The sequence below is a fragment of the Bufo gargarizans genome, chromosome 6, assembly GCF_014858855.1.
Source record: "Bufo gargarizans isolate SCDJY-AF-19 chromosome 6, ASM1485885v1, whole genome shotgun sequence".
Lineage (NCBI taxonomy): Eukaryota > Metazoa > Chordata > Amphibia > Anura > Bufonidae > Bufo > Bufo gargarizans.
Window position 1 is genome coordinate 110212226 of NC_058085.1, and position 27319 is coordinate 110239544.

The 27319-nt window shown below is 43.2% G+C and overlaps 1 protein-coding gene across 1 annotated transcript in view; it reads left to right on the top strand.

The window, feature by feature from the left end:
* KCNH4 (potassium voltage-gated channel subfamily H member 4) overlaps window positions 1-27319 on the top strand; it is a 195519-nt gene that overhangs the window by 136883 nt on the left and 31317 nt on the right. The window contains exons 2-5 of the mRNA XM_044297612.1: window positions 14897-15130; window positions 15228-15356; window positions 15467-15594; window positions 23187-23430. Coding sequence (XP_044153547.1) covers window positions 14897-15130; window positions 15228-15356; window positions 15467-15594; window positions 23187-23430 — 735 coding nt within the window. The remainder of the gene's footprint in view (window positions 1-14896; window positions 15131-15227; window positions 15357-15466; window positions 15595-23186; window positions 23431-27319) is intronic.

The window sequence follows — 27319 nt, forward strand, 5'->3', positions numbered from 1 at the left end:
TAGGCTTAAAGGGCCTAACAAGCAAGAGAAACAAAAAGGAATCTACTTCTCACACTAGGAGCGGAACAAACAGCCCAACATATATAGAAGGGCTGATGAGCTCTTTGGTCAAAAATCTGAACACAGAGCACAAAAGGGGAATTAACTCTTGCAGTGCTGCAGGGAGAGGTTCAATGAATAGACACTAATACACACACAGAAAGAGACATAGCAGCCAGGCTGTGGCATGGGACACAGAAGTCTGTTGGCGGGCCCCAGGCAGAAGCTAGGTGAGTAATGTGGCGCCTGTGGCAGTCATATCAGTTTTTTCCCACAATCCAAGACTCTGTTTGGGGAAGGTGAAACTTTACTCTTAGACATTTATTAATAATCATGCAGTCCCTTAGTACATATGCAGTTTTTACAGGCTGGTTTATGTACATACTGTATATGCAGATTTAACATGTGCATCGGAAATTGGTAAAGCCATAGAAAATGGCCTAAAATATCTGAGAATAAAACAAATTGTTTTCCTAATGGTAGTTTTCAAGACTATATTGTGGAATCTAATATATAAAGCGTATGAGTGTATATATGTGTGTGTGCATGTATGTCTGCTAAAGAAATCCGCACCGTCGCATTTACAATCACGAAATTTGGCACACAGGTATATCAGGTGTCTGGGAAGGTTTTTGACCGGGTCTCGGCTCTAGAACGTACTGTTCCTGAGATAGAAACATAGAAACATAGAATGTGTCGGCAGATAAGAACCATTTGGCCCATCTAGTCTGCCCAATATATCTGAATCCTATGAATAGTCCCTGGCCCTATCTTATATGAAGGATAGCCTTATGCCTATCCCATGCATGCTTAAACTCCTTCACTGTATTTGCAGCTACCACTTCTGCAGGAAGGCTATTCCATGCATCCACTACTCTCTCAGTAAAGTAATACTTCCTTATATTACTTTTAAACCTTTGCCCCTCTAATTTAAAACTGTGTCCTCTTGTGGTAGTTTTTCTTCTTTTAAATATGCTCTCCTCCTTTACCGAGTCTCTGTCTCTTCTTTCTTCCAAGCTATACATATTAAGGTCTTTTAACCTTTCCTGGTAAGTTTTATCCTGCAATCCATGTACTAGTTTAGTAGCTCTTCTCTGAACTCTCTCTAGAGTATCTATATCCTTCTGGAGATATGGCCTCCAGTACTGCGCACAATACTCCAAGTGAGGTCTTACTAGTGCTCTGTAGAGCGGCATAAGCACTTCACTCTTTCTACTGCTTATACCTCTCCCTATACACCCAAGCATTCTGCTGGCATTTCGTGCTGCTCTATTACATTGTCTTCCCACCTTTAAGTCTTCTGAAATAATTACTCCTAAATCCCTTTCCTCAGATACTGAGGTCAGGACTGTGTCAAATATTCTATATTCTGCCCTTGGGTTTTTACGCCCCAGGTGCATTATCTTGCACTTATCCACATTAAATTTCAGTTGCCAGAGTTCTGACCATTCTTCTAGTTTTCCTAAATCCTTTTCCATTTGGCGTTTCCCTCCAGGAACATCAACCCTGTTACATATCTTTGTGTCATCAGCAAAAAGACAAACCTTACCATCGAGGCCTTTTGCAATATCACTTATGAAGATATTAAACAAAATTGGTCCCAGTACAGATCCCTGTGGAATCCCACTGGTAACATGACCTTGTTTTGAATGTTCTCCATTGACTACAACCCTCTGTTGTCTGTCACTCAGCCACTGCCTAATCCACTCAACAATATGGGAGTCCATGTTCAATGACTGCAGTTTATTGATAAGTCTTCTATGTGGGACAGTGTCAAAAGCCTTACTAAAATCTAGATATGCGATGTCTACTGCACCTCCACCGTCTATTATTTTAGTCACCCAGTCAAAAAAATCTATAAGATTTGTTTGACATGATCTCCCTGAAGTAAACCCATGTTGTTTTTCATCTTGCAATCCATGGGATTTTAGATGTTCCACAATCCTATACTTTAATAGGGTTTCCATTAATTTGCCTACTATTGATGTCAGACTCACTGGTCTATAGTTGCTCGATTCCTCCCTACTACCTTTCTTGTGAATGGGCACGACATTTGCCAATTTCCAATCTTCCGGGATGACTACTGTTACTAATGATTGGTTAAATAAATCTGTTAATGGTTTTGCCAGCTCACCACTAAGCTCTTTTAATAATTTTGGGTGTATCTCATCAGGCCCCTGTGATTTATTTGTCTTCACTTTAGACAGCAAACTTAGAACATCTTCCTCTGTAAAGACACATGCATCAAACGATTTATTAGTCATCCTTTCTAGTGGAGGTCCTTCTCCTTCTTTTTCTTTTGTAAAAACTGAACAGAAGTATTCATTAAGGCAGTCGGCTAGCCCTTTATTCTCTTCTACATACCTTCCGTCCTTTGTTTTTAATTTAGTTATTCCTTGTTTTAATTTCCTTTTTTCATTTATATATCTGAAGAATGTCTTATCCCCTTTTTTCATAGACTGAGCTAGTTTTTCTTCTGCCTGAGCTTTAGAAGTTCTTATAACTTGCTTGGCCTCTTTCTGCCTAATCTTGTAGATTTCCTTATCTTCATTGCTCTGTTTTTTTTTATAAGATATTCCCAAAAAATGCATTAGCCAATAGAAGCCTGGTCACATGACCCTTATCAGCCAATAGAAGCTCACAGGCCCTTAGTCTCCACATACACACAGTTTTACACCAGGTTTCCATAACAAGCCAGCCATTTTTCTTCACTGCTGTAGGTCAGCTTTAAAGGGGCAGGGTGCTGTGGATGACACTGTTAAGGGAGGCCATTCAGACCACCCTCAAATGCCGGGCTTAAAAACCCCGCCCCCAGGCCCCGCTTAGCCTCACCCCCAACCTGGTTAGACCATGCCCCTTCCCACTCAGCAGCTGACAGGAAATGAAAAAATGAAGGTAAAATTAAACTTTGTCAGCTGCAGGGGTGGGAGGGAGGCTCCCTGCAGCTCTCGCTCAGACAGCACAGTGCTGCTGTCTGAGAGTCAGCTGTTCAAAAGGACATCCATGTGTCCATCCAAGCCCTGTGCCGGACGGAGGACAGGGAGTCTGAAAGCCAGACTGTCCGGCCTAAAACCGGACCTCTGGCCACCCTAGGGGCAGGCTACTGTGGAGGTCACAGTTAAGGGGATGGTCCACTATGGAGGTCAGTGTTAAGGGGAAGATTGCTGTAGAGGACACTGTTAAGGGGATGGGGTGTTGTGGAAATCAAGGAGATGGGGTATTGTGGAAGTCACTAATAAAGGGGCGGCCGCTGTGGAGGTCACTGTTAAAGGGGTGGGCTGCTGTGAAGGTTGAGAACAAGGTTGCTGTGGAGGCTGAGAACAAGACTGTTAAACAAAACATGCAATGCAACAGCTCTCTGCAAACCAAATAAAGTACAAAAATGCATCATAATTGAAAATGCTATATGAAAGATATATTACCCTGAACTGTTAAGAATGAGTACTACTATGAAACGATGAGTAGTTTCTGCCCTTTTGTACTTGAAGCAGGTGGAAAAGGATGAGTAGTGCTTTAGATCCTGTTATTATATGTGGTTCGTATTCTTCTGCAGTGCCTTGAGCTGTGGGTGGACAGAGAAGGAGAATATATGTAATTTACACTATAATTTTAGTTTATTTTACCATTTATTGTGATGTATTTCTGAATTTGTTCTTGGCATGCTTGATGATTGAAGAGTTCCTTTATGATCTAAATCACATTGCAGTACATCTGGCAGAGGGTGGTTAATGGTGTATCTGGGCACCAGCAGGGTATAACCTCCAAGGACACCATATGTTCTCATACTGCTTCTTACAACCAACTGAGCTCTGATCGTACAGTATTAAATATGACCTTACAGTTTATCATAAAGACCTGTCACACTGCTGCCAGATGAAAGGGATTTATTAAACAGGCACGAGTGAGACTTATCAGTGCTCTCCAATGAGTCTGCCATTTAGAAATGAATGCGAGTGAGGTTAAAGGGAATCCCCCTTAATAAAAAAATAAAAAAAGGAATTTAGAATTTTAGAAATGTTTGTGAATTTAATAAAGGACATAATTAATCAGACTCTTCACTATGATACTTCAAATTTAGCTCTGGGAGCCTCCCATTTGTCTTGATCATTGTGGAGATGTTTCTACGCCTTCATTGAGGTCCACCTGTGGTAAATTCAGTTGAATGGAAATGATTTGCAAAGATACACCACTGTCTATATAAGGTCTCACAGCTGACAATGCATATCAGAGCAAAAACCAAGCCATAAGATTGAAAGAACTGTTCTGGAAAAAAGTGCAAATACATTTTGCTGCACTGACAGTTCTCAAGAGCACAATGGCCTCCATAATTCTTAAATGTAAGAAATTTTGACTCTTCCTACAGCTGGACGCCCCACCAAACTAAGTAATCAATGGAGAAGGGATTGGGCAGAGAGGTGGCCATGAAACCAATGGTCATTGTGGGTGAGCTCCAAAGACCCCATATGAAGATGGGAGAATTTACTAGGTCAAACATCACTGCAGAATTACACCAATCTGGGCTTTATGACAGAATGGTCAGAAAGAAGCTTCCCCTATGTAAAACACACATGAAAGTGTGCGAAAAAAGCAGCTAATAGACTCTTAGACAGTGAGAATCAAGATTTTCTGGTCCGTTGAAACCAAGGTTGAACTTTTTGGCCTCAATTTTAAGAGCCATCTCTGAAGGAAACGAGGCACTGCCCAACAACATCTCTACAGTAAAGCATGATGCTGGCAACATCATGCTGTGGAGTTGATTTTTAGCAGCTGGGACAGGGAGACTAGTCAGCATTGAGGGAAAGCTGAATGGAGCAAAGTACAGAGAGATATTCATAATGAAAACCTGATCTAGAGTGCTCTGGACCTTAGACTGGGCCGAGGGTTCTTCTTGCAAAGAGACAATGACCCTAAGCAAACAGCAAAGACAACACATTAGTGGCCCAATGAGTGGCCCAGCCAGAGCCCTGACTTAAACTCCATCGAAGATCTCTAGATAGACCTGAAAATGTCTGTCCACTGATGGTCCATCTCCAACCTGACAGAGCTTAAGAAGATCCATAGAGAAGAATGCCAGAAAATCCTTATGGCATCAGACTCAAGAAGACAGGAGGCTTTAATTGCTGCCAAAGGCGTTTCAACTAAGTACTGTTTCAACTAAGTACCGTATTTATCGGCGTATAACACACACTTTTTCCCCCTGAAAATAGGGGGCAAATGATGTATGCATGTTATACGCCGATTAGGGCTGAAACGTGTCCTCCGGAGGCCAGAGAGGCAGGACTGAGCCGGCCGGCACAGCGGAGGGAGGAGGAAGGAGGAGGGAGTCTCTCCCTCCCCACTGTGCGAGGCTGCCGCTGAAGACCAACGAGGACAGAGTAGGAGGAGGAGGGGAGGGACTGTGGCCACTGCGCCACCAATGAATGTGCCGGCCATATCCCACAGGGTCCCCCTCCCCCCCCCCATCATTGGTGGCAGTTTGCAGTTCCGATCGGAGCCCCAGCAGTGTAATGCTGGGGCTCCGATCGGTTACCATGGCAGCCAGGAGTCACGCTACTGAAGTCCTGGCTGCCATGGTATGTTAGTGAGCAGCGCATTATACTCACGTGCGCTGTGGCCGCCGGTCACTCCTTCTTCTGTCTGTGCGGCGGATTGCTAATGCTTACAGCATTAGCAATGCGCCGCACAGACCTATGAGAAGGAGCGACCGGCGGCCACAGCGCACGTGAGTATAATGCGCTGCTCTCTGCTCACTAACATACGATGGCAGCCAGGACTTCAGTAGCGTGACTCCTGGCTGCCATGGTAACCGATCGGAGCCCCAGCATTACACTGCTGGGGCTCCGATCGGAACTGCAAACTGCCACCAATGATGGGGGGGAGGAGGGGGACCCTGTGGCCACTGCCACCAATGATTAATACTGGGGAGGGAGGGGGGGGGGGGTTTGCATTACCAGAGGGGGCAGATCAGAGGCTTTATTTGAAATGTATTTTTTTTTCCTGAAATTTCCCTCTTAAAATGAAGGTGCGTGTTATACGCCTGTGCGTGTTATACGCTGATAAATACGGTAACTTATGTCAATGCAAGATTTTAGTTTTTCTTTTTTAATAAATTAACAAAGATTTCTAACGTATTGATTGCAGAATGATGGGGGAAAACAAACTTTTTTTTATTTTAGCACAGGGCCGTAACATAACAAAATGTGAAAAAAGGGTCTGAAGTCTTTCCAAATGCATTATTCACAAAGTGTACATGAGAATTGTCAAATTATATTCACTTTGCTGGTACTGTATTACACTGTGGTTTTTCCACATGACAATCCATGAGGAAAAACCACACGTAATAAGGGTACCTCCACACCAATTGTCAGGCCTTTACAGATTTCAAGAAATCTCATCTATATGCTGAAACAAAAATTCCACAGTGTAAATTGACCTCCAGATGGGATTTTAAATCCACAGCATGCACTTGTATGCTGCAATGCAATGCATAGGGTGAAATCTGCTTATATATCTGCAACAAAATCCACCCCATATCCTAAATCTTCCAGGAAGACAGTTTAATGAGCGAGGTGTGTACATATTACTGACATTTTTATATGTGTCTCTAGGTACTGGCAAAAACTATGCAAACAAAAATAATCACTTCCTCCATAGTTTGTAATATATAGTATGCTCTAAACTGCAGTTGTCTGCCAGGATTACTCTACATTGTAAGGCTCATTTAATAGGCTTGGTATTTGTCATCTACATTTTGCTGAGAGTTCTTTTTCTAGATCTGATACTTGTCCTGTTGTTCGAGAAGTGGCCCCATGGGGGTTGTTAGTTGAACTGAATGCTAAGATGTGGTAGGAAAATTCTGTAGCAGTAATTCTAAAAATTATTCACTTTCAATTACCCTTTCCTATAGTTTCAGCATTCTATAAAAAGACCACAATTGACTTCAGGGGTCACTGAATGCATATACTCAGGCTCGGACTGGCCCACAGGGGTACAGGTGGGTCCCTTGTCTTCCACTCCCTGCACAAGTGGCACATAACACAGTAGACTTACTACACTACATATAGATAGGCAGTGTACAGCACCTAAATCAGCCCATGTATATATAAAAAAAACTGGGTAGATTATTTAAGAAACTCCCCAGTTTATTATTATAGACATGTTTATGTAGCTGAGCAAGGTCGATTCTAGCTTCTCTGCTGCCTGAGGCAAAATTTTAAATGGCATCCCCTTCACAGTAGTAATGTCCACTCTGTGCCCCCATAATAGCTATTCCTCCTCACAGTAGTTATGCCCTCTTTGTGCCCTCGTCACATTAGTAATGCAATCTGGGCCCCCTTCACAGTAGTAATGCCCATTGTGCCTCTTTCATAGTAGCAATAACCACTGTACCCCCTTCACAGTAGTAATGCCCTCTGTGCCCCTTCACAGTAGTAATGCCCATTGTGCCCCTTCACAGTAGTAATGCCTATTGTGCCCCCTTCACAGTAGTAATGCACACTCTGTGCCCCTTAATAGTTATGCCCCCTCACAGTAGTTATGCCCTTTTTGTGCCCACTTTATATTAGTAATGCAATCTGGGCCCCCTTCACAGTAGTAATGCCCATTGTGCCTCCTTCATAGTAGTAATGACCACTGTGCCCCTTCACAGTAGTAATGCCCATTGTGCCCCCTTCATAGTAGTAATGCCTATTGTGCCCTCTTCCTAGTAATAATGTCTATTGTGCCCCCTTCATAGTAATAATGCTAATTGTGCCCCCTTCATAGTAGTAATGCCCTCTGTGCGCTTTTATAGTAGTCATGCCCTTTGTACCCCCTTTATAGCAGTAATGCCCTCTGTGCCCCCCCTTATGGTAGTAATGCCCTCTGTGCACCCTTTGTAGTGGTAATGCTCTCTGTGCCCCCTCATGGTAATAATGCCCACTGTGCCCCAATTGTAGTAGTAATGCCATCTGCTCTGTGCCCCCTTTGTAGTAGCAATGCCCTATTATTTTTTTTTAAATACACAACAAAAAAAAACACAGTAACTATTCACCTTGTCCCATTGCTGAAGCTCACGGCACTCTTCCCCCTGCAGATACAGATCGCTCTGCAGGCTCCTCCCACACAGGCTGGCAGCGCAATCTGTGCCTGCAGGCTGAATGGTGGAGCAGGGAGAAGTCTCCTGCTTCACCATTCACTGCACCGCTGGCCTGAAGGAGGGGAGGACCACGGGGAGCTGAGCGGTCGGTGAGTGACAGAACCGCAGTTCCTTGCGCTCCAGGAGGGGGAGGGGGGAGCAGCTTAAAGGGAACACAGGCGGCATCCACCAGCAGTGTTTAACTGCTGTGTGGATGCCGCCCCCTTAAAAATAGTATAAACTGCTGCCTGAGGCAAGATTCTCATCTCGCCTCATGGCAGAAACGGCCCTGTGGCTAAGATAACTTATAGGTACAGAGACAGGACATCCAGTGTCCTCCTTACCCGGAGACCTGCCTTCTCAATGTTACTGCAGGGACCCCATAATCAATCATCTTGTGGCATCTTGCTGCTGTGTGAGCAGAAAATATTTGGATGTATCCGTATGGTGGGCCCCCAAAATAAATTTGACTAGTGGGTCCTAGACAGCCCAGTCCGACACTGCATATACTCTTTTCCTTGAAGACTATAGTAGCATACTATAGGTCCATAATGGAAACCTTTGACAACAGGTAAAGCACAAAGTCTACTCCATTAACTATATATTACTGCAAACATCAGTTTAGGGCCAGGTTCACACAACATGGAAAGCCTGAAGGGGTTGTCCAGTTTAGAGAAGTAGATTTATCAAAACTTGTGCAAATGAAAACTACTTTAGTTACTAAATTCAGCAGTTACCAGTTTTCTGTTCGGAGCTGTTGTGGATTTCAGCCTAGGAGCACAGACTGCCAGAGGATGCGCCTAATTTATCACCGGCCTGTGTCTGTTCATACATTAAAAGGGCATCCTCTGGCAATGCATGGGATGGCAGCTAACTCCCCCCCATTAGGCTTCTTTCACATGACCGTATGGCTTTTTTTTTTTTTTTTTGCGGTCCGTTTTTCACTGATCCACTGTTCCATTTTTTGTTTCCGTTGTGTTTCCGTTTCTGTTCCGTTTTTCCATTCCATTTTTCCGTATGGCATATACAGTACACAGTAATTACATAGAAAAAATTGGGCTGGGCATAACATTTTCAATAGATGGTTCTGCAAAAACGGAACGGATACAGAAGACATACAGATGCATTTTCGTAAGTGTTCAGCTTTTTTTTTGCGGACCCATTGACTTGAATGGAGCCACGGAACGTGATTTGCGGGCAACAATAGGACGTGTTCTATCTTTCAACAGAAGGGATAAACGGAAATACGGAAACGGAATCCATATGGAATACATTCCGTTTTTTTTGCGGAACCATTGAAATGAATGGTTCCGTATACGGACCGTATATGGAACGCAAAAAACAGCCCGTAAACGGGAAAAAAAAAAACGGTCGTGTGAAAGAAGCCTTGCTGTCAGGTACCCCTATAGACTCCATGTAATTGCTGGTGGTCCCAGAAGCAGGACACACTGTGATCAGCTTATCTTCCAAAATAAGTGTCAAGTGTGGATTATATTACAGTCAGGAGACACAGTTGTCATTGACATGGTTTTCCCCATTAACAACATGTATCAGTCGTGGTCCAATTGCTGGGACGCCCGTCGATCATGAGAACACTTCCCCTATGGGAATGTAGTGATGATGCCCACTATGGCAACGGATCCACTCTGTTCAGCATTCAGCTTTCTCTGGCAGTCCCATCGAAGTAAATGGAGAGGTAGCCATGCTTGTACACCACCTCTCCATTCCCACAAAGGACCCCATGAACCCCGCTGTCATGTTCGGCAGTGGGGTCCTAGAAATCGGATCCCCAACAATTATATGGACAGGTGATACATGTTACTAGTGGGAAATCCCCTTCAACCGTCATGACCATGGAACCCAAAAACAATAGCAAGCTGCTCCCCAACATGGCACAATAGCTGGCAATACTGAACCATCTGCTGTGTCGCTTTAGAAATGTGCGAATTCAATGAAAAATAAAAACAGGTATGGAAAGCGTTATGAATAGTCTTCTACTAGCATCCTCCACTGTAGTACTACTGCCGTGTACAACATATGTGCAAACATTAACCCTGTCTGTTCTGCTTTGGCCCATATAATACCTAACCATTGCACCTGCTGGAATTCGGCAGGTGTGCATGGGAGGCTAACACTGCCCACGCTGTACCTTGTATACGTTAAGAGAAGACGTTTTCTGATTCAGCCGCATCCCCTATTAACCTCACAAGCTTTCATGATTAAAGTTACCATAACAACATGTTTACTGGGATGCAATTTCACGCATTTTTAGAAACATGGCGTTGGAAGAACCAGAGACTAATTTAACCTCCTGAGAGACTGGATCGATCACGATATATTTTAACTCTCATGTTGTCTGATATAGGGCAGGGGTGTTTCAATAAGGGTACATTCACACACCGTATTTATGGGGTCTGCATCTGTTCTGCAATTTTGCTGAATGGATGCGGACCTGTTCATTTCAATGGGGCTGCAAAAGATGTGCACCATGTGCTGTCCGCATCCGTATTTCCGTTCCGCGGCCCCGCAAAAAAGATAGAAGCATGTCTTATTCTTGTCTGCAATTGCAATATCCATGTATTGCTGATTCGCAATTTTCAGACCGCCCAACGCTTATGGTCGTGTGAATGTACCCTAAGGCCTTTTTCACACGTCAGTGAATCATGGCTGTGTGCTGTCCATATTCTCCATAGACAGCACACGTACCCATTGACTTTTAATGTGTCTATTTACACATTGGTGAATCTTCATTAACTGTGGGTCAGTGGAAAAACCACGAGGACACGAGCTACTTAGATCTGTGATGTGGATCAAACACGCCCATTGAAGTCTATGGGTCTGTGAACATGGATGGCATCCGTGTCCTGTCAGTGATTTACTCAGACCATTGGTAGGAGATGTTCAAGAAACTAATTTTTAGCCTAGCAGTGTCCGTGGAATATGGATGGCAGTCGGAGGGCAAACAACAAACACACGGACGCCTCATGGACATCTTCATGGGTGAACCATTGACCATCTTGTCATGGATGTCATCACGGCCATGGACGTTTGTGAAAGAGGCCTTACTTGTCTTTGCAATCCCTCAGGAAACCATGCAATTCAAGTCCACCTAGACTGATTCTACCCTTCCGACACTAGCGGAACTGCATAGGTTTTGTCACGGCTGAGGATGGGGAAAACCCTCAGCCGTGCGATGATGGAAGATGGTCGCTGCTTGACCAGGACAACAGGATTAGGGAGCAGGTCACCTCCTATCGCGTCCCTAACCTGACCCTAACTCCTAGCTGCATGGGCCGACCTTTAAGGTAGGAGGACCCATGCTCAGGAACCTCGGAGCCCTAACTCACCCTCCGACCGGTCCCTGGGCTAGGAGTCAGGGTAAGACAACCTGTTCCTTCTGGATACGGAGGAACAGGAGTCTCACTGGCCAAGCTGCAAGGAAGGGAGAACAAATGCAACCTATGGCAATGGCAGGTACTTGCCACAAACATAACTCTCACCTGCCACAGACACAAAGCCTGGAACCCATGTGGAAGTACAGCCCACAGACAACAGGACTCAGCACACAACACACTACACACGGGAACCCAGGACCATAGGTGCAATAAACAAACATAAAACCAAACACATCTTCAAGACACCAAACGAGATATTATTTTGCTATGACCAGAAGGATGGCCCCCACTGGTAGTTGGTAAGTAACCAGGAGGATGTCTCCAGCCAGCATGGCTGAAGCACCCTCTCTGGCTACTGCCTACAACTGAGGCTTTATAGGGCCAAGAGGCCACACCCAACAATCAGACACACTCCGTGACTCACACACACAGAAAGGGAGCTAACCCTTCCAAAACCACAGAAGGGAAAACACAACTTAAAGGGGAAGTGTCCAATCAACAAACACACTGTGGCTGTTGCCGCAGGCAACGACATGGGTGGCAACCGTGTCCTGGGAGTCAGCCCAAAGGCTGGGACACTGCCACCACATGTACACCATACAAGCAAACGTTGCCACGAACAGCCACAGTGAAGGGAAGATGTCAGTGCACACCAAACATAAACAAAGTGCACACAGACATACAAAAGTGCTTACAAACACGCACACAACTCCAAGGGAACCGCACACATAGCTGTTGTCCGCGGCAACCGCACTTGAGGCCTACAACATTATGCCTCCAGCTGCGGTTGACACTACAACCCAAACCGCGGGCAACTGTATGCGGCTCCCAAGGAGTCACGGCCATAACATGGTCGTGACAGGTTTTTTAACATTGGAGCATAACACGGACGTAACAAGTGACCACAGGCCTCACAGAAAAAGGGGACTGTCCCATGACTTTTCAATGTACACCATCAGCATCATGCTTAATCGTGTCTCAAAGCTGTCCCTTTTGTATTTTCTTCCACTGTTTGATTCCTACAGTATTAATTTTTAGACACTATTAATTTAATAGTGAAAATGGATTCCTTTACCTTCTGGACTCTATAGCAGCTACTATGCCTTTTAACCCTTTTAGGTACGCATATGTACGTACCCCAAGATGACTTATCAGAAGTCTTGTGTCCTAATCACAGACCCACATTTTAGTGAGGAACAGCAAGCTGAAGCTTTCAAACCTCCTTAGTGTCTCATTATAGGCTAGGACCAATTTACGGCCCATGTGTTACTCATCTTATAATACATTTTTCATTTTATCAGTCTAATTTGCTAAAGTGACATTATAAGGTGACACATCCATAACTGTGTGAACCTATTTCTGAAATCCTACATTGCAGCCTTCACACTTATCTAGTGGAAGTGAGCTCCAGAGTTAGAGATGTAGTAATAACTTACTGAACAGCCATCATTTTTATAAAAGGTGCAAACTGTCTGGAGTCAAATATAAAACTGAAGATTTGTGTATAAATATACTGTATAAATATACAGTTAGGCACCGCTGACCACTGAGTAAAATGCAATGCTTGCACATTTTCTATTCATCTTGTATATCTGTGTTATAATTACTTATTGAACTTCTGATATTCCATCCATTTGATCAGAATAATACTGCTTTCCTAGACCGTAGCACATCTAGAAATAAAAAATGCAATAATTTGAAATACTCAAGATTAGTTCTAAATGAAACTCCAGGATTCTTAGGGTATGTTCAGACAGGATAGAAATGCTGCCAGAAAAAGTATGCAGCAGATTACAGAGCACAACAAGTGGAGGAAATCTTAATTTGCTCACAAAAATTGTCTTGCAGAAAGAGCATGGATCTGTTGAAGATTTTCCCCATTGAACTGAAGGGGGTATAAGAAATCCATACTCAAATCAATCCGGGCATTGTAAATTTGGCTGGATAATACAAAATTCATAAGATTTGGCATGGAGTTTTTTTGGTGGATTTTTAGCAGAATTTAGCACGGACAATCTGCAGCATTTACAAAAGCTTTGAATAGGATGAGATTTGTGAACTCTCATCCACACACAGTGGACAAAACCCACAGAGTAAACTGATTTGCACTGTGGGTTTCAATCCATAGCATGTCATTATTATGCGGGTTCTACTCTCAGCTTTCAACCTTTGCAATGCAAACGTTGAATGAAGTGGAAGACTAGATGCGATCGCAGAAGCAAAGCCACCTTAAAAACCAGCCAATCTCGGACAGTTTTGAGGCGGCGGAAAATCCACAGTGGCACTACATGTCGCCTAAACCAGTCCAGTGTCCAAGAATCCAACCTGTGGTCTGGTAAGCTGAATGCAAGTCTATCCTAACTACAATTATGAGTCCTGCTATTATATTATATTACGTATCATATACAGAAAAATTGATCCAAAAAATTGTATAACCAATAGTACGTGGGCATAATGTCTATGTCCATAGACTTCAATATGTAGTTGGAGCAACATTCCCATATAATTCCAATGATATTTCGGAGAATTGAAGGCAGCAAAGTTGGAAGCATAGAATTCTCTAAAATACCATTGCATGGTGCAGCATTAAAACTAGTTATACATATTCAATATCTGTCGGCCAAAAGATGGTTCAGCTGACAGCTATCCCTCCTCACTACCCCATACACACTTGGCTGGCTAAGTGTGTATGCGCTGTCAATGGTGAGAGAAGAGAAAGTCGTTGCCAGACACTTCTGAAGGCAATTTATTTCAAAAGGAGTGGATCTGAATCTCCTCTCCCCCTACATCATCTGTTCGGGAGAGTTAAGGTGGATTTAGATGAGCGGATGGAGCCATGAGCGATTTTCCTTTTTTATGTAAATTTTTCTAACAATTGAGCGATCTGACCAAAAACACTCGCTCAATATCTCTGAAATCAACCTGTCAGGTTTCTAGTGTGTAAAGCAGGATTTATCACTCCAGAGAAGACATTCTCTAAACCACTCCATAGGACACCTAGCATCTTTTTAGAATGATCTCACTCTTGTGTGTAGCTCTGAATCAAAAGATCTCCGGACATATCATTTTTGTGTTGATATTGTTTCCAGAGGCTGTTTAGACCACAGTAGTCAGTGTTTCAACTGAGGACGGATGGATGTTACAGTATGTACTCTCACTTCAACACTCAATGGTTCCAACACTTGGTGGTTCCACGATCTAAAGAGCATTATCAAAGTCATTGTTGGTTAAAATTGTATGTTTTTCTCTTGTTTCTCACAATCAAATTAGCAAGAGTTTATAGCATAGATCTAAAATTCTCTTTACATATCCATTTGCTAATTTTATCTCTTACTATTTTCTACAGACAGCAATTTTCTGCTGGCCAATGCCCAAGTCCAACATGGTTTCCCTATTGTATACTGCTCTGATGGCTTCTGTGATCTCACCGGTTTTGCTCGCACTGAGGTCATGCAGAAGAACTGTAGTTGCCGTTTCCTTTATGGGGTGGAGACTAGCGATACTGTCCTTGAGGGTATTGAATGTGCACTGGATGAGAAGCAGGAGTACCAGGCTGAGGTGTGCTTTTACAAAAAAGATGGTGAGTTTTTTTTTCTTCTTTTAAGATACCACAAGCAATATTTTATTCATGCCTGTGTCACAGATTTTAACTCCAACAGTATTTTCTTTATAAACAGGAGATCTCTTCTGGTGTCTCTTGGACATTGTTCCCATCAAAAATGAAAAAGGTGAGGTGGTCCTATTTCTTTTTTCATTTAAGGATGTCACAGAGCACAGAATGAGAGCCCCACATGATAAGAAGGATGGTGAGTACAATGGCTAAAAGCCAAGTAGTATTACAGAAGATAAATTCCAGGCAAGGACCTCTTTGCCTTTCTTGTACATACTGAATGCAGTTTCACAACTTTTTTGACAGACAAGCAAAAGAACCGTAGACCTGGTGCTTCACATTTTAGCTCTGCAAGAAGGCAGAGTCGGACCATGCTTTGTCACTTAACAGGTCAAGTCTCTGGACGAAACAAAAGCGACATAAAACTAAACAATGTAAGTATAGAGATCATACATCGAGCAAAGGTTCAACCTTTTAACCGGAATCTCACGCATGCAAGTTTGACAGCCAGTTGGGGGTAACTAGAAGTAAATCTAAATGTTTATGGGCTCATAGGTCTTCTATTTCTAAACTAAAAATTAAGGGAGCAAGATGAGGGATACAAAACAAGATTGGACAATTACAACTCCAAATCTGACAGTGCCGTAGGATAAGTGCCCTGTCATTTACCAAATGCATAGGTTAGACCAGTGTTTCCCAACCAGTGTGCCTCCAGCTGTTGCAAAACTACAACTCCCAGCATGCCTGGACAGCCTTTGGCTGTGCGAGCATGCTGGGAGTTGTAGTTTTGCAACAGCTGGAGGCACACTGGTTGGGAAACACTGGGTTAGACTATATGGTTAAAGTGGATGGGGATCTATCGGCTATTGAGTTTAAGGCTAATTGCCTAGATAAAGCAGTATTAGGCAAATGGGACATTGAAGAGCATCCATCACCAGGATCAACCATATTAATCCAGGCATACTGCCTATCTGTTAAAATCGATTAAAGTTTTCCCAAGAAAAAAAAAGAGTTTAATTCTTAAAGGGGTTATGTAGGTAAATATAGGTCATCACATTGGTGGTGGTCATCATTATCACACTGGTGGTGGTCCAAGACCCGGCACCCCCGTCGATCAACTGTTTTAGTGAGTGACCGCGCTGACCATAGCTCTGGTGAGCGCAGCCAGCTCCCACAGCTTTCCAAGAACAGCGCCATACATTGTATAGTGGCTGTGCTTGCTATTGCAGCTCAGCCTCATTCACTTCAACTAGGTCATGTGATCGATGTACGGTGATGTCACATGGCCCTAGGAAGAGGCCGTGGCGGTCATGTCCAGAGGATAGGTCATCAATATAAATTACCTGATATCTCCTTTAATGCAGATTAGAGCTTTAGTGCACAGATGGGATAGTGCACTGAAGCCCTCACTTGCATAACGGAACTCTGCAACTGAATTTTCACAAGACAGGCATCATTGTAATCAGTATGCCTGATTTATTAGGATTGATCCTGTTGGCAGATGCTTTTTACGACATGTTATTTTGGCACTGTGTCTTGCTAGTATTAGCACTGCCTAGAAACTGTAGATTTCTGCTCTCTGGTTTCCACTTCTGAATCTGACATTTTCCATTATAAAAGTTAAAGGGTTTGCTCCAGCCATTGCAAGGGTCGAAACATTGTCTGACTGTATGCTTTGCTGGGAACAATAAAAGAATGCAAACAGAGGATGCTATCACTTCTTTTTGAGGATTAGAACAATCCCTTTCCATGTTTTGTTTTAAGACATATATAGATTTCAAACAGGAGGGTCCCCTGCTCAAAAACTCCTCTATGATATACAAAATGCACTCCAGCTCTGGTCCCCTGCTCAAGAACCCCCCTCAATTAGATACAAAGTGTACTCCTGCTCTGGTCCCCTGCTCAAGAACCCCTCTATTATATACAAAATGCACTCCAGCTCTGGTCCCCTGCTCAAGAACCCCTCTATTATATACAAAATGCACTCCAGCTCTGGTCCCCTGCTCAAGAACCCCTCTATTATATACAAAATGCACTCCTGCTCTGGTCCCCTGCTCAAGATCTCCTCTATTATATACAAATTGTACTCCTGCTCTGGTCCCCTGCTCAAGAACTCCCTTCAATTAGATACAAAGTGCACTCCCGGCATTTGTCTGGCAGAAAGCCGGTGTTCAAACTGGAAACTGCCCAGATCCCAGTCAGATCCCATTACAGTCAGTGGGGATCCAGTGGTACCAGCGGTGTTTGGTTATGCCGGACGCGGCAATTCTGGTATTGCTTGGCTGGAGCAGACTACCAGATGACCTTTAGAGTAGATGTGACCGTAGCCTCAGAGATATCACGCTAGTCTCTGTACCAATGAGGCAGCGTCATTACTTGGTTTATAGCCGCAGCTCTGAAGAGAGAGAGAGAGAGAGAGAGAGAGAGAGAGAGAGCTCCTCTGCTGGAAGAGAAATAGATTTCTGCATGGCAACAGTTAGAAATATCTATCTGTAAAGAAAGAGGTCTGGAAGCAATGGCAGATCACACATGACAATGGAGATCTGCCATTGCCATACAGTGCATGCCTGGGTTGTTGCTGGGCAATAGGGATGAGCGAATCGACTTCGGATGAAATATCCAAAGTCGATTTGCATAAAACTTTGTTCCAATACTGTACGTCTAAGGTCTGTTATTTTAGATGGGCAAAAAAGTCCTGCATGACGGATCAGGAAAATAAACCGTGATGTGAACTCAGCCTTAGAGCTCATGCACATGGCCATTGCCCCACCGTGCCCAGGCAATATGCGGGCACCGGCCGTGTGCACCCCACATCACAGATGCAATCCGGAAGGGCCGGTGTGGTGCTTCCATGGGATTTCTCTCCGAGCCTCTGCACTTCAAAAAAAATAGAACATGTTGTATTTTTTTGTGGTGCGGACGGATCACAGAACTATTCAAGTTGAATGGGTCTGGATCCATCCGAGGTCCCCAATGCACGTAAAACGGCCGTGTGCACGAGCGCTTAGTAATACTTTATCATGAAGAGGTCAGTGGTGTAGATTTCAGACATCATTTATGCCAGGAAACTGGAGTAAATGATGCTGAATGTGCCAGGGCTGATGGCTTCGTGCCTCACCTCTCTCCCCTTTCAGAAAGTGGTCAGGGCAACGGAGAAAAATCAATTGCACCTAAAATTAGTTGCAATGGCATTCAAAAAGTTTCAAACTACGAGTTTGTGTTTTTTTTTTTTTTTTTTGCACCAGTTTCGGTCATAGTAAAGGACCCCAATTATCTGGAGCACCTCTCTCTTCTGTAAGTAGGCTACAAGTGACAACCCCAGGTGTGCGTTGCATTCAGTTCTTGTTAACCCCTTCCTCCCCTACACAGAATATAGTCCTCACACACAGCTCTAGAGATTCCAGTAATAAATAGCTGTATGGCATGTAATGCAATTTCTTTCCCCGCTGTCTAGAGAGAGAGACAGCTATATACTCCAGTTCTACGAATTTACAAGTAGGGATGAATGAAAGATGTCTGAGTTGTTTCACCTTCACAGAGGAGAATGGAAGCTACTGAGCATGTTAGTCCACCACCGAATGCAGGAGAAGGTGGACCAGAAGGATAGACATTAGGGGGCGCTACCAGAGAGGAAAATGTAATGTACATAAAAACCTGACAATATCTTTATTGCATGTATATTTGAAATGCCCTATTTATTACAAAGTATTATTTTTTGTGGGATAACCCTTCTAAACATGAGCGTGCAGAATAAAAAATTTTATGTCATATTTTATAATCCTCAGGTGCCCCTTGAACACCATCTATAGCAAAGCAGCGGAGCTGGCACACTGTGCCAGACAGATATAGGATTCGGAGCTAACAGATGTTGCTTTGCTAAATAACCTTCGGCAGATCCTATCAGTCTCTCCATTAACCTCTGTTCTCTAATCTGGTCCCACCAGTCTGCTCTGATAAGGCCGTTCTGTATGGGGAACGCAGGGAAACATGTGGTGCTTTTGTAACCGTCTGATGTATCTACTGCAAAATAAAAAAATACTGAAAAGTCAGTCCAGGCCTAATCAGATTAGAAGAGAAAGTGTAACAGATAAGCAGGATTACGTTACTCAATGTGAAGGATCAAAGTCGCGATTTGATTGGTTGCTGGAGGTATTCAGATCAGGCCGCGCTGACAAAGTGACAGCGAGATGGCAAAGTGTAAGCTGCGGAACTGTTAATTGTGATAAAAATAAAGATAGTCAGTGACATTCTGACCTGCATCAGCTAAAGGCCACAAGAGACACACCACATCACGCTCAGAGAAGCACGCCAATTATCCGATAAACGTCTTTTGTTATCCAGATGGATCTTGAATTTCCTTGAATGCCTGTCCTTAAAATAGAACTGGATATTCCAGAATTCTTTTATGTATACTTATGACGCAAAGCTCCATTTTTTGGGTTTTTCACGTTATAGATATCGGTGACCTGTGGGGGTCCGACACCCAGCATCCCCACGCATCAGCTGTTTGCAGCATCCGTTGTTGCTGGAGCTAACATACAGAACGGAGCTGGAAGCCTTGCCAGGTTACTGCTGCTCAGTTCCCAATCAGTAATATGCCTAAATATCCGGGTGCACAACCTGCAGCGCGCATGCGGCCCCCAGAGCCAAGGTCTACGGCCTCCGTCCTGCTGGACAGAAACACAGCTGTGTCTCTGCCCAGAGTGCTGCACAGCAAAGTATTACAGCACCTGCAGTCTAGCAGGAGAAGGTTGGGCTCCTCGCTGTCAGTGAGAGCAGGGGAGCCAAGGAAAAGGCAGAAGCGGTTTATCAGCGCTTCTGCTTTCTCCTCCAACAGGTGGCATAGCGCTCCATGAGTGTCTCGGGGCAGAGCTGTAGGGTCATTGGACCGTGATCAGCTCTGCCTTCTACAAAGCCCCCACAGGCTGGTTTCCCTGGATGCCCCAGTAAAAGCGGAAATAATGCAAAAAAAGTCTGATTGTCTCACAAAAGTTTTTTATGTGACCTCTAGGGGACAAATTATGTGAAATGTAAAAAAAAAAAATATTAAAAAATGATTTAAAAAAAATCGAAAACACAATAGAGTAAAAATATAATAAAATACAAAAAAAAAAAGTCCTTTTGGGGGGGACATATTATGTGGCAAAAATATATTTAAAAAAATAATAAAATGCAAATAAAAAAATAAAAAATAAAAAGGAAAAAATAATTATAAAAAATAATGAAATAAAATATTAATAAAATACAAATAATGTATCAGAAATATATAAAAAAAAATCAGGCCTGGTCATTAAAGGGTTAACCAATAAGCTCTTTCCCCGCTAGTAAGGTCTCCTGCACATGACCATATGGCTTTTTCAGTGTTTTGCGATCCATTTTTCACGGATCCGTTGTTCCGTTTTTTTGTTTCCGTTGCGTTTCTGTTACGGTTCGGTTTTTCCATTTGGTTTTTCCGTATGGCATATACAGTATGCAGTAATTACATAGAAAAAATTGGGCTGGGCATAACATTTTCAATAGATGGTTCCGCAAAAACAGAACTGATACGGAAGACATACGGATGCATTTCTGTATGTGTTCCATTTATTTTTTTGAGGACCCATTGACTTGAATGGAGCCATGAAACGTGATTTGCGGGCAATAATAGGACTTGTTCTATCTTTTAATGGAACAGAAATACGGAAACGGAATGCATACGGAGTACATTCCGTTTTTTTTTCGGAACCATTGAATTGAATTGTTCCGTATACGGAATGCAAAAAAACAGCCTGTAAACGGGAAATAAAAACGGTTGTGTGAAAGAGGCTTACTGGTTATTGCATGGCTTCTGTAACTGGGGGGCAGGAGGCGGTAATAACCAGTGAGTGCCAACCTCTGCAGTAAAGGATAGCGCTGATTTATAAAAAGAAGGCAGGATGGAAGGAAATCTCGCCATTTTTGCAGGTTTTTCTGAACAAGTTCCTTCAGCATGCTCCACGCCGCTTCGGTGCTCCATACTGCCCCCGCTGCCTCCATCTTCCAGTTCCTGCGATGTTTTCTCCCAGTAGTCACATGCACCACTCCATCCAATGACTGGCTTTATCAGTGACATGCTGCTTGTGGCCACATCACCACTGAAGCCAGTTATTCGCTGGAGCAGTGTATGTGACTAGGCCCATGCCTTGCCAGGTGTATAATCGTACTGCTCATCGGCCGATAAATGAGCAATAACCTGTTTGTCGGCTGATTTGCGCATTTTATCAGGATGAAAGATGTTCAATTATTGTCAGCACATCTCTCTGTGTTACCTATAAGCAATAGACCTAAATTAAGGAGGAATGATCACTACCACAGTCATTCCTCCTTAATTTAGTTCTATTGATTATTTTATTTTATTTATTTTTTTACGGGAGTGTCACCTTTACATACAAATTCCCCCATTAAGGTATCCAACATCCTAAAATTTTTCTTAGACAACCGAATTGGGGCATTTTGGAACACATACAGTATTTTTGGGAGGAAAATCATTTTTATTAGGTTTACCCGGCCCTGAATTGACGTTGGTAGTTATTTCCAGATGTGTATTTTGGTTCTAAGTTCTTTTATTAAAGGGAGTACATTTAACTTCTCATAATTTTGTTCTATTGATTATTGATTATCACTTTTCGTGGCTTGTGTAACAGGCCGATCCAAATGAGCGCCAATCGACATTTTTTTTTAAATTTGTGGCCCCTTGAAATAGAGCAATGTGACAATGCTGCCCTCAGACCAAAAAAGATTGTGTACGCCTGTTCGAAAGCATTTGGAAACAGCCTCCCATTGTTTCCAATAGGGTATACGCGCCACAGTTCACACTTCAAGAAATGGCATGTCACTACATTGAAGCATATTAGAAGCCGAAATGTTTCCAATAATACTGGTTTGCTGTTTGATGTGTATCCTGCAGATATTTATCCAGCTGAAAAAAGGAATACACCGTAAAAAAAAATCAAAACAGGTCCCTATTTTTCAGCTTAGAATTAGGCTGTGTGAACGTAGACTTAGGCATCATGGACAGAGCAGAGCTGTGTACACAATGACGCAGAGGGACCCAGCAGCTCTGTACGGCAGAGGAGCAGGCAGGCCATGGGCCACCATATAGGGCCTCCATACAAGATCATAGTAAGGGTATGACCACATGGCACGGTAGTGGTCACAGCCAGCTACAGTCAAGAACCAAGCGGCCAATAAGGCTGCAGCTGCTTGATATTTAACTAATGAAGACCACACTGTATGAGCAGTGTAAATTCTTAATGGCCGCATGGTATTGCTTACTTAAATATGAGGCAGGTGTGGCCTAACTGGCCACGTGGTTCATGACTGCAGCTGGCCATGACCCAGCCGGATCACTACTGGGTTGTCTGGCAATAAATAATTTGTCCCATATGCCGGTAGCCATGCTCCCCTAGGGAAAGAGTCATACTTACCGGCTCCCTGGTGTTCCGATCCTGCGTGCTCGCTCCTGCATGTCCGGGGTTTGTTTACTTCCTCCCCTGCATGGACATAGTCTCCTGCTACACTGCAGCCAATGACTGGATTCAGCAGGGACATGTACACAAGAGACACGCCACCACTGAAACCAGCGGTAAGTATGATTCTTTCCTTAGAAAGGCATCCAGGAAAAATGATTTATTCCCAGACAACCCATTTAAGGAACTATTCTCCCTGAGAAGCAATGCTTGTGGAGGAGAATGCCTCCATAGTGCAATATCTCTGTACAATGAGCATGCCACTGGATGAAATTGGAAGCATATGGAGATAACGTAATACTGTGGGTATTGTATTATTACTCTGTACGACTCACCATATGTAATAATATGGGACATGGAATCCCACCAGAACTTCTTGGTCCCAGTTTCTATTGTACTTCCACTCATCATTTTGTTGATTTTATAATGAACTGAGAAAACTTCCATCTTAAGGACACACAATGATCTGACCGCCTCCGTAAGTGGAATTATACCGACAAAGCATTTATTCAATCACTCTCTCTTTCTTCTGTTCCCAGAACCTCTTAGATAACAAGCCTTCCCTCCCCGAATACAAAGTAGCATCTGTCCAGAAGCCTCGCTTCATCCTTCTTCATTACAGCATCTTCAAAGCCCTCTGGGACTGGCTTATCCTTTTAGCCACCTTTTACGTAGCTGTCACCGTCCCTTACAATGTCTGCTTCACAGGCCACGATGACAGTGTCTCTGCAGCCCGGAGCACAATTGTCAGTGACATTGCTGTGGAAATGTTATTTATTTTAGGTAAGCGTGCGTATGGGGCCACAAAGACCTCCTGTCCAGTTGTATGTATGGGTACACAGCCGCCACTCTGTATGCCTATATCTGTAGCAAATAAAGCTATTGTATTACTGACAAACCATCTCATCTTTGTAGCTGCAATGATGAAAATGTTTTCCTTTAAAGGGAATCTGACAGCAGTTTTGACCCTCAAAACTGCTGACAGCGCTATATAAGTGACAGGGAGAGCAGTGTAAAGCCTAACTGGGGTAATGGTTATGTAGGCTGCATGATCGAAAAAAATACATCACAAGTGTCATGGAGGTTGTCCCTTCATGTCCTCACATCTCTGCACTCAACACATCCCCAGTGCAGAGAACTCGGCGTACTGAACACTAAAGGAGCACCTCCATGGTGCCCGCAATGGATCTTTCATCCTGCACACTTCATGACCATCACAACCGGTATGCTAACACTGCTTCCATCACCTATATAGAGCTGACAGCAGTTTTGAGAGGTCAAAACTGTTGACAGACTCCCTTTAAAAGACTGGAAATTGGTAGTGGACAGGCAATAAATATGCATGAGATTTGACAACCAGCCATGATGCCTGGATGCAGTGCATGTTACCCACCTGCTCTTCTAACATACCTGCCCTTTTATGTCTGTGTAAGCTCATACACTAATCTACTAGTCTCTACCACAGTGTATTGGGGTGGCTAGTCAAACTGATTTTGGAAAGCCTTTTGAAGGTTTAACCGCCGTACGCAGGATTGCGTCCTGGCGGAGGCCCTGCTATTCTGGGTGGACGCATATACGCGTCCTCTCGCGATAGCCGAGATTTCCTGTGAACGCGCGCACACAGGCGCGCGCGTTCACAGGATCGGAAGGTAAGCGAGTGGATCTCCAGCCTGCCAGCGTCGATTGTTTGCTGGCAGGCTGGAGATGCGATTTTTTTTAACCCCTAACAGGTATATTAGACGCTGTTTTGATAACAGCGTCTAATATACCTGCTACCTGGTCCTCTGGTGTCCCTTTTGCTTGGATCGACCACCAGAGGACACAGGCAGCTCAGTAATAAGTAGCACTAAAACACCACTACACTACACCCCCCCCCTGTCACCCCATATAGACTCCCTGATCACCCCCCTGTCATTAATCACCCCCCTGTCATTGATCACCCCCTTGTAAGGCTCCATTCAGACATCCGTATGATTTTTACGGAACCACGGATACATGGATCGGAACCGCAAAACACATACGGACGTCTGAATGGAGCCTTACAGGGGGTGATCAATGACAGGGGGGTGATCACCTCATATACACTCCCTGATCACCCCCCTGTCATTAATCACCCCCCTGTCATTGATCACCCCCCTGTCATTGATCACCCCCCTGTCATTGATCACCCCCTTGTAAGGCTCCATTCAGACGTCCGTATGATTTTTACGGATCCACGAATACATGGATCGGATCCGCAAAACACATACGGACGTCTGAATGGAGCCTTACAGGGGGGTGATCAATGACAGGCGGGTGATCACCCATATAGACTCCCTGATCACCTCCTGTCATTGATCACCCCCCTGTCATTGATCACCCCCCTGTAAGGCTCCATTCAGACGTCCGTATGTGTTTTGCAAATCCGATCCATGTATCCGTGGATCCGTAAAAATCATACGGACGTCTGAATGGAGCCTTACAGGGGGGTGATCAATGACAGGGGGGTGATCAGGGAGTCTATATGGGTGATCACCCCCCTGTCATTGTTCACCCCCCTGTAAGGCTCCATTCAGACATTTTTTGGGCCCAAGTTAGCGGAAATTGTTTTTTTTTTCTTACAAAGTCTCATATTCCACTAATTTGTGTCAAAAAATAAAATCTGTAAGACAAAAATTGGAAGGCACCCCGTCACAAAATAAGGGAATATATCCCCAAAGGAGGTGCTCAATGGAAAGGCTGTTATGCCACTATTAAATATCAGTATAAATCCACGGCACTCTCAGATTAGTAAATTTGAAAAAATTAATATTTTATTGTTGTGTCCAACACCATCACGGTTATTTGTTTACAGAAGCAGGGCCAACGTTTCGGTCCTAACCGGACCTTGTTCACGGCCTATAGATAATACAGAAATGTATGTCTAACATAAATCGATTGTTGGATCACAGTGGTCACCATATGGTGAAAATTTAGAAAACAAAGCTTAGAAGTACAAGTCCACATTTGTCAAATAATATATAGTGAAATGTAGCTGAAGGGATAACATTCTCACCATCAGGGGGGAGACCTGGGTGTACAGGCGACAAATGGTCATAACAATGTCACATATCAGTTTTTGATAGAGGAAAAGGACATTCATGCAAACCTATGTATCGTTAGATAATATGGAACCTAATTTATAAGACATGTATGACCAGTAGTCGTCCGTCTGAATCAGGTCGTCCACACTGAGAGTGACAGACAATCAATCAGTCTATAGATTATATGCAGATAACAATCTATTGATATAGTAAAATATAGGGTAGCTAGTGCTATCTAGCAAGAAAATCGGATAATAATAATAGCCGTATAATAATCAGGATTAGATGTCCAAAAAAGGGCCCAAAATATAAATCAAAATATGGTACAGAAAATGATGATCATTTTCTGTACCATATTTTGATTTATATTTTGGGCCCTTTTGAATGTCCTTTTCCTCTATCAAAAACTGATATGTGACATTGTTATGACCATTTGTCGCCTGTACACCCAGGTCTCCCCCCTGATGGTGAGAATTTTATCCCTTCAGCTACATTTCACTATATATTATTTTACAAATGTGGACTTGTACTTCTAAGCTTTGTTTTCTAAATTTTCACCATATGGTGACCACTGTGATCCAACAATCGATTTATGTTAGACATACATTTCTGTATTATCTATAGGCCGTGAACAAGGTCCGGTTAGGACCGAAACGTTGGCCCTGCTTCTGTAAACAAATAACCGTGATGGTGTTGGACACAACAATAAAATATTAATTTTTTCAAATTTACTAATCTGAGAGTGCCGTGGATTTATACTGATAAAAAATAAAATCTCACATGAACTCACCATACCCCTCACGGAATCCATATGCGTAAACATTTTTTGACATTTATATTCCAGACTTCTTCTCACGCTTTAGGGCCCCTAAAATGCCAGGACAGTATAAATACCCCACATGTGACCCTATTTCGGAAAGAAGACACCTTAAGGTATTCCGTGAGGGGCATATTGAGTCCATGAAAGATTGAAATTTTTGTCCCAAGTTAGCGGAAAGGGAGACTTTGTGAGAAAATACAAAAAAAAATCAATTTCCGCTAACTTGTGCCAAGAAAAATAAAAATTCTATGAACTCGCCATGCCTCTCATTGAATACCTTGGGGTGTCTTCTTTCCAAAATGGGGTCACATGTGGGGTATTTATACTGCCCTGGCATTTTAGGGGCCCGAAAGCGTGGATGTCGTTTTTTTTGCAAAATTTTACAACTGAAAGTGAAAAATGTCATTTTTTTGCAAAAAAATCATTAAATTTCAATTAATAACAAAAAAAGTAAAAAATGTCAGCAGCAATGAAATACCACCAAATGAAAGCTTTATTAGTGAGAAGAAAAGGAGGTAAAATTCATTTGGGTGGTAAGTTGCATGACCAAGCAATAAACGGTGAAAGTAGTGTAGTGCAGAAGTGTAAAAAAGTGGCTTGGTCATTAAGGGGGTTTAAGCTAGGGGGGCTGAAGTGGTTAATAACCATGTGCACAGAGTCCTTGTAGCTCTGTACTACTGTACATTAGCAATACATTTTTATGGACAGGCTTTGTAGAGATGCACTCTCATCATCAAGTCAATGCAGTACCCAATCACATATATCAGGGAGAACAGAAAAACGTACCTAA